The 14243-nt window shown below is 34.0% G+C and overlaps 2 protein-coding genes across 4 annotated transcripts; both read left to right on the top strand.

The window, feature by feature from the left end:
• The first annotated feature begins 300 nt into the window (after positions 1-300).
• Positions 301-4897, top strand: LOC140814015 (TATA box-binding protein-associated factor RNA polymerase I subunit B-like). 3 transcript variants are annotated; one of them, XM_073172860.1, is made up of 5 exons: positions 301-440; positions 1847-2401; positions 2817-3632; positions 3749-3882; positions 4302-4897. In XM_073172860.1, the coding sequence occupies exons 2-5, from the start codon at positions 1852-1854 to the stop codon at positions 4752-4754; spliced, it is 1953 nt and encodes a 650-aa protein (XP_073028961.1). In that variant the 5' UTR covers positions 301-440; positions 1847-1851; the 3' UTR covers positions 4755-4897. The 3 variants fall into 3 exon arrangements, with proteins under 3 accessions (XP_073028961.1, XP_073028962.1, XP_073028963.1); XM_073172862.1 differs by lacking the exon at positions 301-440 and having other exon boundaries at positions 1927-2067; positions 2147-2401; XM_073172861.1 differs by lacking the exon at positions 301-440 and having other exon boundaries at positions 1722-2401.
• A 557-nt stretch (positions 4898-5454) lies between these two features.
• Positions 5455-11894, top strand: LOC140814013 (conserved oligomeric Golgi complex subunit 2-like). Its single transcript, XM_073172859.1, is given in 12 exon segments — positions 5455-5984; positions 6471-6677; positions 6856-7192; positions 7563-7724; positions 7816-7915; positions 8043-8258; positions 8358-8466; positions 9887-10087; positions 10282-10386; positions 10635-10760; positions 11477-11611; positions 11709-11894. Coding segments are annotated over 12 exon segments (2277 nt in total). The 5' UTR covers positions 5455-5519; the 3' UTR covers positions 11823-11894.
• Positions 11895-14243: the final 2349 nt, after the last annotated feature.

Raw genomic sequence — 14243 nt, 5'->3', positions numbered from 1 at the left:
ACTGTCGCAAATATTGGTTGGCGACGGTTTGTTTCTAACCGTCGCTATTATCGCGACAGGTTTTACATAATCGTCGCAAATTTAGATGTAGATCGGCGACCGTTTATTCACAACCCGTCGCCGATATAGATCGGCGACAGTTGATTCGAAAACCGTCGCCATAAAAGCGACGGTTTTAAATTTAGCGACGGTTTAGGTAAAAACCGTCGCTATATAGTGACAGTTTAGGCAAATGCCGTCGCTATAATTCTATATATTCCGAGGTTCCCGAACATTTTCTTAAACGATTTCATCTATCTCTGGTAGTAGTTAAACTCTATTTTTTTTTTTTTCGAAGTTTCGATTTTTTTATTTTGTACTAACATTTTTTCGTATTTATTTCGTAGATTTGCTCATCGTTGCGATCTTCCAACGTTGCTGCATATCTTCGCGCAAATCAGGTTTTAATTTTTTTTTACAGAAAATTTACTACATAATTTTAAATTTTGCGTAGTAATTTTTTTTATGAATTTTATGATTACCGTCGCTTGTTAAGCTGCCGTGTTGCTAAACCGTTACAAACCGTCCCTGGCCAGCCTCCAAGCCCCATGCACGACACAAATAATTTATTATTTTTATCTATATTTTTAAATAAATATATCACTATAACTTTTATATTTTTGTATAATATCTAGAATTTCACACAAATATTATTTAAAACAAAAAATTTAAACTAGCGTATGCAATGTAGGATATTTACTGATTTTTAATGACTTTTGTAGATTTTAAAAGTCTAGAAGTATTCAATTAAGACTTTTAAAAGTCAAGTGATATTCAACATTGATTTTTAAAAACTCTATAAAAGTCTAGATGTATTCAAATTTTCAATAGACTTTTAATAATTTCATGGAATTCATTAACATATAAACATTAAAGTCTATGTTACAACTATAAATTGTCAAAAATTGTATTAGGTTCAACCCGAAGATTTGGATGTATTTTTAAAACTTCTACCTAATACACAAGCTATTTATTTCTCTCTATGTCGCTTTACATCATCTCTCTTCTTATTTTCTTTCCACTCATCTATCTCTATCACTCTCTCAAATTTTCGAAATGTTTCTTTAGTTATATTTTCATATTTTCTTTCAAATGTTTTATTTTTTTGGCTTGTTCATTTAATAATTTTTTATTTTAATATCATATGAAATTTTTAATTCTAGAATTGATTTTGTGATTTTTAATTTATGATTTATACAAATTGATGTAATATTCAATAATAATAAAAGATGATCCAAAAAAATACCGCTTAATTCTTAATAATTGAATAAGCCTCGCAGCAACAACAATGATTTTTTAAATTCTTTTTAGCATTTTCAATTAAGATGTAAGTTATGATATTTTTATACAAAATTGTATCCACATAATGATAAATAATATTTTTTTCACATGCATATTATCAATTCAAAAACAAGGTTACAGATTAATCAATTGATGTATTTTTAAAAATTTACAATCACACATATATACACATGTAAGGATTAAATGATTTAATTTTTAAATAAGTAAATTTATTTATTAATATAAATATTGAAAAACTATTTCAAACTGAATATGTTATATATGTCAATTAATTATGGGTTCAAATAAATTAATAAAAAATAATATATTATAATTAAGTATAAAATTTACCGGATTTCACTTTGTTTTTTGTTTAGTAATCAGTTTGAAGCTCCCTATGTTTTATTTTCATGAAAAATATTATCTGTTACCTTTTTACGCAATGTGGTGTGACAAAGTAATTAGTTCTTCACCTTTTTTTCAAAAAGATGCCAGCCATACATCTAATTTCTATATATTCTCATAGATACGATGACAGGAAGATTACGACAGACATGCCAAGTGTGTGGCAGCAGCGTTGGCTTTATGATATCTGATGATGGATTTTTCTATTGTGGCTACTGTAACTCACAAGCAGAAGATATATTTGATACAGGAGTCGATGAAGAACAGATTATCAACCATTACTCGGCCTCGCACAGCCGAGTTCGGCCAGCCCAAGTCCTTGCTGTTGAGCCTATCTCCCAAGTAAAATGCACATCGTCTCAGTTTTGGGATCATCCGTATATGATGGAGGATGATATGGATAATGAATTTGACCCAACAGAGCCTGTCAACATTGGATCGTGTCAAAATAATTTTAGCTACGACGACTACCATTCCACTATTAGGTCGAGATACTTGACAGGTCTTCAGGTTATGATCCAATTGCAATGCGAGGCTTTGGTTGAGAAGTTTAACGCTAGCCCATTAATTGTTGGTCTTGTTGGGCCAATATGGTTAAGGTTTTTGGCTTCCACTAGGATTATGGCTGATGAATGGGCAGACCAGGTCATTCATGATTCCGAGGGTCAGACACAAGGTATATCCTATCCTTTATTGTTCAGAAGGTTAAAATGACTGCATTTCATTATGACCATGGTCTAGTTAAATTGTCTTTTGAATTTTTTTTTTTTATCTCCTTAGCCTAGTCCCCATTCCCTAAGTGGAGAATATTTTAGACCATGAAACCTGGGATCACAAGCGTGTAGAAGATTACTAATGGGAGTAAAAGTGGTTTGTTTTGAGAGAAGTACTCCGACGTCTTGTATGGTTTGGATATGTATTGAAAGGATTTGTTACGTCGTCATTGTGTCCTACTGGAAACATGAGACAATTACATTTCATGTTAGTTGTCAACTTAAATGGAATTTTAAAGATATGCGGTGGTGATTAGAGTACGGGCATGAATTCAAACTCATTTTATTTTCATCGTTCTCTTAATATTGGAAATGCAGGGGAAGCAGAAGAATTTCAGCCTAATGCTAAATATCGTGGCGACCCTGTTAATATCCTCGGGAAACGTGTGGTAATGATATGGTATAGATCTCTCCGAAGCAGAATACCCATCTCTTGTTCATTAGCCATTTCTTTCCTTGTTTGTCATGTGGCTAGAGAGGCAATTCTGCCATCTGACATATTGAAGTGGACTGTAGAAGGAAAGCTTCCTTATTTTTCCGCTTTTTGTGAAATTGAAAAGCAGATTGGATCTCATTCTAAGGCATGCCCCATCAGTGTCAGTCGTATGTTCAGGCCCATCCAAGCTGTCTCATCACAGAAGTTGGAGTCACTGGCAGCTGATATTGCATTGAAAATTGGTCTGGAGTTACCTCCTGTGAACTTTCATGCTATTGCTTCCCGCTATTGCTCTCAGTTATCTCTGCCATCAGGAGAAATAATTTCTCTGGCTTGTCGCATATATGAATGGTCTATGCCTACGGAGTTGTATCTGTCAGTTAACGAGTTAAGGATTCCAACTCGTGTATGTGTCATGTCTGTACTCATTGTGGCAATCAGGATTCTTTTTGACATAAATGGCTACGGAATGTGGGAATCAAGTTTGTCCAATCCCAGTACAACATCTCAAGATGAAATAAAGAAAGAAATCGAGTCTCAGTCCGATTATATTATGATGGATAATGCTGCTGAGAAATCATCTTCGAACAATTCAAAATCTCATTTCACCAAATTTGGTATTCCAGATTCTGGATCGAATGGGATAGAGCTTCTACAAATACTTGAATCAAAATATAGCGAACTAGATGATGCATATGGTAATTGTATTTATCAATTTCTTGCGTATTATTCTTGGATAAAAATTCCATTGTTTGGTTTTCAGTTTCTGTGCACGAAAAATGTAGCTTGTTGAACTATTTCTTTCCTTTGACAGCATATTGCCATGACTTGTCGTCGTACCTCCAGTATTGCAAAGATGTAGTTTTTTCTGGATTGCGTCCATCATTTGAGGATCTGGAAGAAGAAAAGTTGTTGGAAGAGTTTTGGGATCTTTATCAAAATGACAAGGTATAAGAGTTTTACTTTTTTTAAATTTAGAAAATCATTTAACTTTTCAATCTTTGGCATTATCCGTATGGCTCTGGAATATAAATTTTATATCATAGACAAATCCTTATCATTAAGAATTATGAAGTAATAAGCACAATTGGCTAAATTCGTATCACCATCTTTGCATCCACAAATTTACAAACATATTTCTATTTGAATATTGGTGAAATTTCGAAGTTCTGATACAAGCGTTTCACCTCCACTGTGCCAATTATCATCCCCTTGGATTTTTTCCTTAGATTGATTTAAAAAATATTTGGATGATTGTACACTGCTTTCGTTAAATCCAAATTGAATTGTATAACTCCTAGTGTTTCTTAGGTGGCATTTTATTTTCCTAGAAATGCATTCTTCAATTTCAGAGTCCTTGTTTGCAGGGGCGCGTAGGATTAGGTACTCAGGACGATCCTTCGCACAATGATAAAAGTTCCGGACATGCTAATCGACCTTTGACAGATTCCCATAGGGATGCCCGAATAAGACAATTGAAGTTGGACATGGAAGAACACAAATTTTGTTATGTTCCTCCGCGGGTTAAGGTGAAGAGGAAAGACTATGTCCATTATGTTAGGAAAAGGAAAGAAGTGTATATTTATGCTGTTCATGCTGATTATTACATCTTACTTCGGTCATGTGCTAAGGTTGCCCAAGTTGAAACCAGGATCATGCATCAGACAACCTTGAATTTTGAGCGGAGATTGAAATGGCTTGAAAAAATGATTGTTTATTCGGTAAATCTGAAGCAGAATCTTGACGATTATTGTGATTTCTGTCGTGACGACCAGGAACAAAACCATGATGATGATACTATGGAGCAGAACATTCGATAAACTATTCCACTTTCTCTAGTCTATAAATACCATCCTGGGTTGGTCTTGGTTCTGAAAATGTTATGCTGGACTTGCCATGTATAAGTTAACATCTCGTCAGAAATTATAACTTATGAAACAGAATGCATTAACAACATTTTATATTTCATTGCATGGTTACCAGATTTCTTACTGCAAATTGAGAAGTGATTTTGCTCTTTATACCTTGTGATTAGCTGAGCTTATATTTTACAAAACCAGCAGGCTTGGTCTTATTTCATATATATATATATATATGTGTGTTTGTGTGTGTGTATATATTATCATGGCCAAATGATTAATGTAAATTGTGTTTTATTAAACTAAAGTTGTAAAAAAACCTGTTACTATCAGTGAGCTAAAAAGTTTTAAATTTGTTGTTTTAAATTTCTTTAATCAAATATAAATGAGTTTAAGTATTGTCTTATCCAATAAGACTTATATTTAAATAATTATCCAGGTCTAAAATTTACGAGTCCGCCTAGAATTTTAAGCCAACAATTTTTTTAAAGAAGAATATATAAATAGCAATTTTGCTCCGTTTTTTTAAAAAATTTATTTTTTCAATCTCCATGACCCTGAAATCGAAGATAGTTTCCTTTTAATTAAAGAGTCGCATTTCAATGCCAAAGGGATCATAACTCGTAAGTCGCGTTTTCAATTAGCAGCAGCGAGTTGTCCATCTTCTCTGTACCTGGGGTGAAGATTTGTAAAATCCAACAAAAGAAGTCTAAACCACCGTCTCCAATGGCGACAGATCTGCTGCACTCCCCATTGCCAAAATCCGCCACGGATTTGTTCGGTGATCCAATTGAGGATTCGCATCCGTTATGGCTGAATCCATCCAAATTCTCCGACCAAGAATTCGATCCGGAATCCTATATCTCGGATCTTCGCACATTTGTTCCATTCGATACACTTCGATCGGAGCTGAGATCGTATTTGGGTGCCCTAAATCACGAGCTCGTCGAGCTCATCAATCGAGACTACTCGGATTTTGTGAGTCTCAGCACTAAGCTCGTCGACGTGGACGCTGCTGTGGTGAGGATGCGGGCTCCACTGCTAGAGATCAAGGAGAAGATTTTGTCTTTCCGGGGATCGGTTGAGGGCTCGTTGATGGCGCTGCAGAGCCGGCTCAAGCAGCGTGCACGAGCCAACGAGGCGAGGGAAGTGTTGGAGTTGTTGCTGGACACGTTTCATGTTGTTTCTAAGGTCAGAGTTTCTGAAGTACATTTTTAGGTTGAAATTCTCACGCTACTGCAGTTTTGTTCCCCTGCGTTTGCAAAGTGATGAACTGTTTTAGCCTGCTGCTTTTTGATGCTTGGGCTGAAGCCGTAGTTCACAACTTAAATAAGTCAATTGCTAGAAATGGCCTTTTTTTTGTTTTATAATTACTTCATCGTCGATAATTCCTTTGAAACACTCTTGTTGATGCTGGCAAAACATTAGCTTGTAGTGTGGCCCGGTCCATAGTATCTATCTGAGATTGGCTTTTGGTAGATGATACCGACGTGATATATTCCTGTTTGGTTGCATCAATAGATTGATTACAGCGGAGGAAAGTATTCAGACCTTATATGTGTCCTTTGCAAAATTTCACCAACTGTTTGTGCGCCTTAGAAGCAGTTGAACGGTTGAATAGTTTGTCCCTGGTGTTTGCTATTTATGTTTGATCAATTTCAAATTATACTGGTTCAGGTTGAAAAATTGATAAAGGAGCTCCCAAGTGTTCCAGCTGATTGGTCCAGTGGAACTTTGAATTCTGGCGAGAAGGGTCAATTAAGCAATGGTATATCCTTTCAACAAGTAGAAAATGGAATGAACCTCAGGGAGACACAAAGCATACTTCTGCAGAGAATTGCTAGTGAAATGAATCGTCTGAAGTTTTATATTGCTCATGCACAGGTCTATCTTCTTCCTCCGATGGTTTCTCCCACATCTTTTTCTTCTTCTGAAAAGCAAAGGACAATGATAGGCGTCAAATATCTTGTTCCACCATTTTGATCCCTGACTTCCATTTATAGTACCTAATCTGGGCTTGTCAAATACTTATCCTGGTTCCTTTCATGTGATGGCAGTACAGAATATGCCGTTCATTGAGAATATGGAGAAGAGGATTCACAATGCTAGCTTGTTACTGGATACAAGCTTGGGACACTGTTTTGTAGATGGACTCGAGAACAGGGATGCAAATGCAGTATACAATTGTTTACGTGCATATGCTGCTATTGATAATACAAATAGCCCTGAAGAAATTTTTCGCTCTACAGTTGTTGCTCCATTCATACAGATAGTTATCCCTCATGGATCAAATCGTGCAGTTGGCGTGTCATCTACAGATGAGCTTGAGAAAGACTATGAAAGGATCAAACAGTTCATTAGAGATGATTGCATGTTTTTATTGGATATATCATTTACAGGTATGCTTGCTATCCATAAAAAAAAAACCATGCACCAATGCTATTGTACAGGAATTCTTTGGCTGAAAAGAGTCATTTAAGTTTCAATTCTATATTTTCTTGGTTATGTTGATCACTCTTGATTCAGGGTGGTGTGCTAGTATCACTGCGTCATAATGAATATCTTTGAGTTGCTAGATTTTATCCTGCCTAAATGCTCGTTGTCCAAATTTTTTTCTTCTGTGTATCTAGGATTTTTAGCCCTGTTTGTATATGCATCGCACTCTACCATTTTTTCTTATGGGTTATTTATTTCTGTCTTGCAATCCGTGAGGTATTGAATTTCTCTTCCCCCTTCATGCTGATTATTTATTTGCCTAAACATGTGCAGAAAATTCAGGTCTACATGTATTTAGCTTTCTGGCGAATTCCATCCTCAAAGAGGTTTTATCAGCCATCCAAACAGGAAAACCAGGGGCTTTCTCTCCAGGAAGGCGTACACAGTTTCTCCAAAATTATAAGTCAAGCCTAGATTTTTTGGCTTATCTAGAAGGTATTTGAGAAGCACTTGATAAATTATGTACTTTAATATGCTATGTTATGTTTTTTTAATTAATTCATCGTGCTTTTTGTTGTTGTGCAAGGTTACTGTCCCACTAGGTCTGTAGCTGTTAAACTTCGGGCAGAGGCAGTCTATGTAGAGTTCATGAAGCAGTGGAATACCGGGGTTTATTTCTCATTGAGGTACGAAACACAATTCATATTTCCTTTTTCTGACTTGTCCGGGGACTTTCATTTCTAAGGAAGGTGATGAATTAGGTCAAAAAAGAAAAGTGCAACTCAATATTGAGTATCTGATTCATTTTCTCAGGTTTCAGGAAATAGCTGGTGCTTTGGATTCTGAACTTATGAATACTTCACTTGTGCCCTCTCTGAACTCTACCTCAAACCAGCAAAATTCTCAAAAATTATTATTGAAGCAGAGTATTTCTCTTATGGATTGCTTGAGGTCGTGCTAGGCGAATGATGTTCTTGTTCTTTCTTGCTCAGACAAATTTCTACGTTTATTTTTGCAACTTCTTTCAAGGTCTCTGCATTTTTGTTTAGTGAGGCTAGAAGTTTCATGGTTACAATGATTTCTGAATTTAACTCAAAATTTGGAAAATTCAATTTGTTATGGATGTAGATACTCAAGCTGGTTGTCAGCTGGATTAAATGCTCACAGAGCCAGGAATACTAGCACTAACACTGGATCTGAATGGGCTATTTCTGCAGCCCCGGATGATTTCCTCTATGTATGTATCACATTGTTCTGCTACAATTCAATTCTTCCGTGCAAAAAATTAGTCTGTTCCTTGAACCTATTTCTCACTAGGACAACATAGGGCCTTGAAAACAATTTTTAACGAGCTTTTAGACGTAAAAAGTCGAAATTATTACATACTGGGATAGTTATGAAGACCATAGTTATTGGTATTTTGTTGTAATTTTCTTTTTGTTATCTAAGCCTCTGTGTGCCCACTTGGGAAGACCCGAAACTTTTTCCTCATATATTGTCCCAATCAGTGGCTATCAATTCTGCAAATTCCACACATTTTACATGTGTAAAAATGTGATCCTTTGTCCTCTATTCCAAGTGAAGACGATTGTTGGATGCCGAGCCTTGTAAATACATCCCCGAAACCACAAGTGATAGCATGAGGAGGAAAAAAAAAAGAGAACTTGCTAAGCACTGAATTCTGCAAGTCCAAAGCCCATTTTCTTTTAATATGTCAAAAGTAGGGATGCCAATTTTCCCTGCTAGGAAAACCTGAAGTGGGGCTGGATTGGGGATTTTCAATTCCCCGAAACAAATTGTGGACGAGTGTGAGAATGCTATCCTCATCCAAGAACCCATCTCGAGGCTCCCGATAATAATATCATTACTACTAATAATAATGATCTTTTCTAATAATTAACAAAAAAAACTCAAATTCATAACATTCAAATCTCGTTCATGATTCAACTCGTCACCTTATGATAATTATGTGGTTTCATTTTTTTAATTATTAAAACCATGAATTACAAAAGTTTGTATTATTTTAGTAATATATATATTTATATTTATAATTCAATTATTGTATCAATATTCTTTAAGTGAATTTGAAGACTTTTTGGACTAATTCAACCGATATTTGAAGCGGTGACGAGGATAGTGATTTAATTCATGTCAGGTCGGGGATGATGATGACAAATGTGGTCCACCTTGTACCATTTCTAGATTATTTGAAGCAAGGATAAGGACTAGGATGAAGATTTAATGTACGCGAAGTCGGGATGAGGATTTTCTAGACTTAATCACCGCGAGGATTAAATGGGGAATCCCTGATTAGAAAAAGCGGGGATTGGGGCAGGAATGGGGAAGACATCCCCGGCCCGCCCCACCCCGTCCCGTCCTGCCCCATTGCCATCCCTAGTCACAAGGCATGGATTTAGTTCTAACTGCGCCAGGGTTGTAAACATCTAATTAGTTAGCCTGGTGGAATGCTGACATATTTATTTCTTTCTTGATGTTATTTTATTATTTAACCATAAATAAATTTTCCCCTAGGTTCCCTTTTCTTGTTGGCAGTTCTTGGTTGTAGCATATATGAATGCTTATGCAAAATTTGCAACCATCTTATGGTGTGCCAAAGATTATTATTTCATATTTGTTGATTAATTTTTGTTTCACAGATAACTCATGATTTAAAATCCTTGGTGGAGGAAGTTTGTGTTGACTATCTAAGGCATGTTCTTGAACTTCTGAAGTTGTGTCCTGCTGAAGTACTTGACCTTGTGAAGCAGAGTATTTTACACGGTGGAAACTCCCTCAGAGTTCTTCAGCCTCAAGTAATAAATTTGATAGTAGAAACTCTAGTTGAGAAGTCTGTGGAGGTGAGCCGGATGCATAAATTTTATTTTCTAATTGGTTTTGTCATGTTACCTGTGTTTATAGGCTATATGGCTATAAATTTAAGTAGGAATTTTTGTAATACTTTCTCATTGTATTTACAGTTATTTTATAGACCCACGAGGAATACCTTACTCATTAGGAATTACTCTGATAGATTTTATAACAAATGGTGTAGGACTTGCGACAATTGAAGGGAATAACTGCCACATATAGGATGACAAACAAGCCTCTACCTGTTAGGCATTCACCTTATGTATCTGGTGTATTGCGCCCTCTAAAGGTACAACTAATTTTTAAGCTCCAGAATCTTATATAATATAAAATATTGATTTCAGCTGTCTTTTAATTGCTAATTCGAAAAAAAAGACTTGGAACTTCTGTTTAATATTATGGATGAATGAGGAATTAATCCCAAGCATAACTGATGTTCTCTGTACCTTTATCTCTTGCACTCCAGCTGGTCTGTTGCTTCAATTTTAACTGCTTCATACAGAAAACCTTCTATCATAACTTTCCTACTTTTTGCAGGCTTTTCTGGACGGAGAGCGAGCGGCTACATATCTAACCAGTGAGCTTCGTGAGGAACTCTTACATGGAGCTGCAAATGAGATCACTCGTCGATATTATGAATTAGCTGCTGAGCTCATCAATATGGTATGCTGATTATTTAGTGTTCTGGATCTCTTCCTCATTTTTCGATGATTAAAATTTTCTCCTCTTTATATATTGAAATAAATTCCATCAAGATGCTCGTGCCAGTATCACAATTGTGGATCTGAGGACGGATGTGTTTTGACATCCCAATGAACAAGATTTCACTCCTTTTAAAATTAGCACGTGATATAAACCAAGTCAATTTACCTTTGGCAGACAAAACAAATATAAATTTAATGTCTATTTGAAGGTAGTTGAGCAGTATGAGTGAAAGAGACGAGAAGAACTGTAATTGAAGATACTTCTGTGTTACACGTGCACACCTCAAGCATTTTCTCTATGTCGCTGAAAACAACTAGGTTTATTACTGTTATCCTGAATAACCCTGCCGAGGTTCAACACAGCGTCATTGGACTCGTTCTTATTGAGTTCCTGGCTTCCTCATATAGAGCTTTCATTTTCTGTGTTACACGTGCACACCTCAAGCATTTTCTCTATGTCGCTGAAAACAACTAGGTTTATTACTATTATCCTGAATAACCCCGCCGAGGTTCAACACAGCGCGTCATTGGACTTATTCTTATTGAGTTCCTGGCTTCCTCATACAGGGCAGGGCTTTAATTGAGTAGAAACTTGTCTACCTATTTTTTATTGAAGGATAGGTTATAGGATATGCTTTTGTCTAAATAACATTGCCTGATTAAAATTGTTGACAGGCCCGAAAAACAGAGTCCACGCTTCAAAAAATACGTTTAGGTGCACAAAGACGAGCTGGGGCAAGTTCAGATGTCTCAGATCATAATGTGTCTGATACAGACAAGATATGCATGCAGTTATTTCTTGATATTCAGGTGGTATCTCCTACCTCAAAAAAACTTCACAACATCCCTGTTCATTGAATTGGTTGTGTTTCTACTCACTCGTTGCACGCTTTTCTATGACACGCAGGAGTATGGACGGAACCTCAATTCACTGGGTATTGATGCTAGTACTATTCCAGCTTTTTGTTCCTTGTGGCAGTGTACAGCTCCTCCAGACAAGCAAAACACAATTAGCTTCTAGTTCCTAATTTGGCTGCTACCATTTGCAATGTGACAAATTATTTGAATTCAGTCATATGTTCCAAAACCCTGTGGCGATCTTCTAGCCGAAGCAGAAGCGTTGAAGGAATCAGAGTTAGATATCCGGAATCATTTTTCGCCATCGAATTTTTTCTTATATATAGTAGGGTTGTTTTTTTTGGTATGTATTTGTTTTACTCGTATTCTTTCTAATCTTTCTATGTTGTTTTACATGGCTTTACTTCTTTCTTATGATATGATATGAGCAACAGAAGAATGTCCAGCATAGGACATCCCCAAAATCACCCCCAGCTCTTTGCCATATGTATTTCTGAACCCGTAGATTGAGAAATAAATTTGGAAAAATAGACATATTTTTCTTTTGATGTCTAATACTTTTACTATTTGTTTCATATTCAAAGAATTCAATTCAAATTTTAACTAAACCTGGGTCAAAAAGTCATCAGTATTTGGTCAAAATTTCGAAAACATTAAAATTGGAAAAAAATCTATAGAAATGCAATAATTTATGATCATTATAAATATTTATAGACGCCATTGAACTCACAAATTTCCGGTAAAAATTAATATTATTGAAAATATTTATAATTACTGAAATATTTTGCAAATTATTTATAGCTAAACAAGTAATAAATTGATTAAATTATAGTTATAGTAAAAATATAAACATTTGTATTGTTCATATTTTTTCACAGAAAAACCCCATCATTTTTTAAAAAATCATTGCTTTAAGCAGTACACTTTCATAAAACAAATTGAAATTAATTTTGTTTTCTGCACAAGTTCTGAAATTATTAAATAAATCTAGCACAATCATACTCAACAATGAAAAATATGAGATAGATATCGAGTCTGAGATTCATCAAATCACTTCCTCAATCATAATAAAAATTCACTTTAAATATAAATATAGCTTTTCTAAACATATGGAGGAATACATGAAAAAAACTACACAAAAACTTTTGTAAGACGGATTTTTTATTTTGACCACTCATAAAAAAATATTATCTTTATGTCGAAAATATTACTTATTATTGTAAATATAAGCATGATTAACCCGTCTAATGAATAAAAATATAGGAAATCCTCTCACAAAAAACATATTAAAAAAACCTATTATTTCTCCAAATTTGAAATTTACTATAACAATGCAGATTGTGTTAGTTTTAAAATTATCATATTTATTATCATAAATAAAATTATTTATTATTATATTAGATTTCTTCGTTGTTATGAACTACCTGCATATAGTAACAACGTAGTTCATAACAACGAGACATTAAGTTTGAAATCTGACTTTCATGATCGAGAAGTAAAAAATATTATTTTTCTATTTGTACAAAATTTTAATTATTACGTATTTACTAATGTAATAATTTTGTTCTATATTACAAAGTTCACGGATACCTGATAGTATAAAATATCCCGTAATGGAAATGATTAAACCAATTCTAAATAAAGTGCGCATATTATTAAGAGACACTTTATAAAATTTATTTGCATTGTTTTGGAATACACATATTAAATGTTAATAAAATAAAATTTCTGGTTTATACATAATTTATTTATAATCACATATTTCATTTTTCTTTAGGAATAATAATAGGTTGTTGTGTATATTATGAAGAGATTTTGTAGATAAAATCACAATCCATTTGGATAAAGATATTGATGAAACAATTATTGTTATCATTCAAATGTGTCAAACATGTGTCATGTTACAAAATTGTTTGTGAATGTGGATTTAGATGAAATTACTGAATTTTAAAAAAAAAATATTTTTCATTAATTTTATTGAATTTGATTTAAAAATATTTTTTTTATCACATTTTAAAAATAATAATATATAACTTCAAAAAAATTAAAGAATTAAATATGTATTAAGGTTGGTGGTCGACATCAATACACTAAACACGATAAGCATCATGTCATTGCCTTAGGCTAACGCAATCTAAAATTTTGATATATGATAGTGATTATTAGCCAAAAAAATTAATTGACATACGTTGTATTTAAGAAAGTTTTTAAAAATTAGCGAAAAAATAGTTTTTATAATTATATTATTTTTCAATTTAAATGTCTATTCATTTTTCACTAATTTTTAATAATATAATCCCGTGCATCGCACGAGTTAAATACTATATATATATATATATATACATATATATATATATAAGCAGAGTTGTCTGCTATTTTTAGTATTTTCCCGCCAAAATATATTTTCTAAAAAAGGAAAAACTAAATATGTGCCTGGATTTATGTTCAATAATTGTATTGAGAATATTTAATTCAATATTAAAACTATATATTAATGTATGTGTGTAGAATGCTTGAAACTTGAATCTAATCTAGAAATTAGAAATCAAATTAAATTACATTTCAAATTTCGAATCCGAACAAT

Source organism: Primulina eburnea, chromosome 15 (genome assembly GCF_022965805.1).
Source record: "Primulina eburnea isolate SZY01 chromosome 15, ASM2296580v1, whole genome shotgun sequence".
Classification (NCBI taxonomy): Eukaryota; Viridiplantae; Streptophyta; class Magnoliopsida; order Lamiales; family Gesneriaceae; genus Primulina; species Primulina eburnea.
This window is presented reverse-complemented; position numbering and strand designations above follow the sequence as displayed.

Bases quoted from the DNA above. Each gene is read 5' to 3' on its own strand.
- LOC140814015 (XM_073172860.1), top strand. From the start codon at position 1,852: ATGACAGGAAGATTACGACAGACATGCCAAGTGTGTGGCAGCAGCGTT. The intron at 2,402-2,816 runs GTATATCCTATC...TTGGAAATGCAG, and splicing joins TTCCGAGGGTCAGACACAAG to GGGAAGCAGAAGAATTTCAG. The intron at 3,883-4,301 runs GTATAAGAGTTT...CCTTGTTTGCAG, and splicing joins ATCTTTATCAAAATGACAAG to GGGCGCGTAGGATTAGGTAC.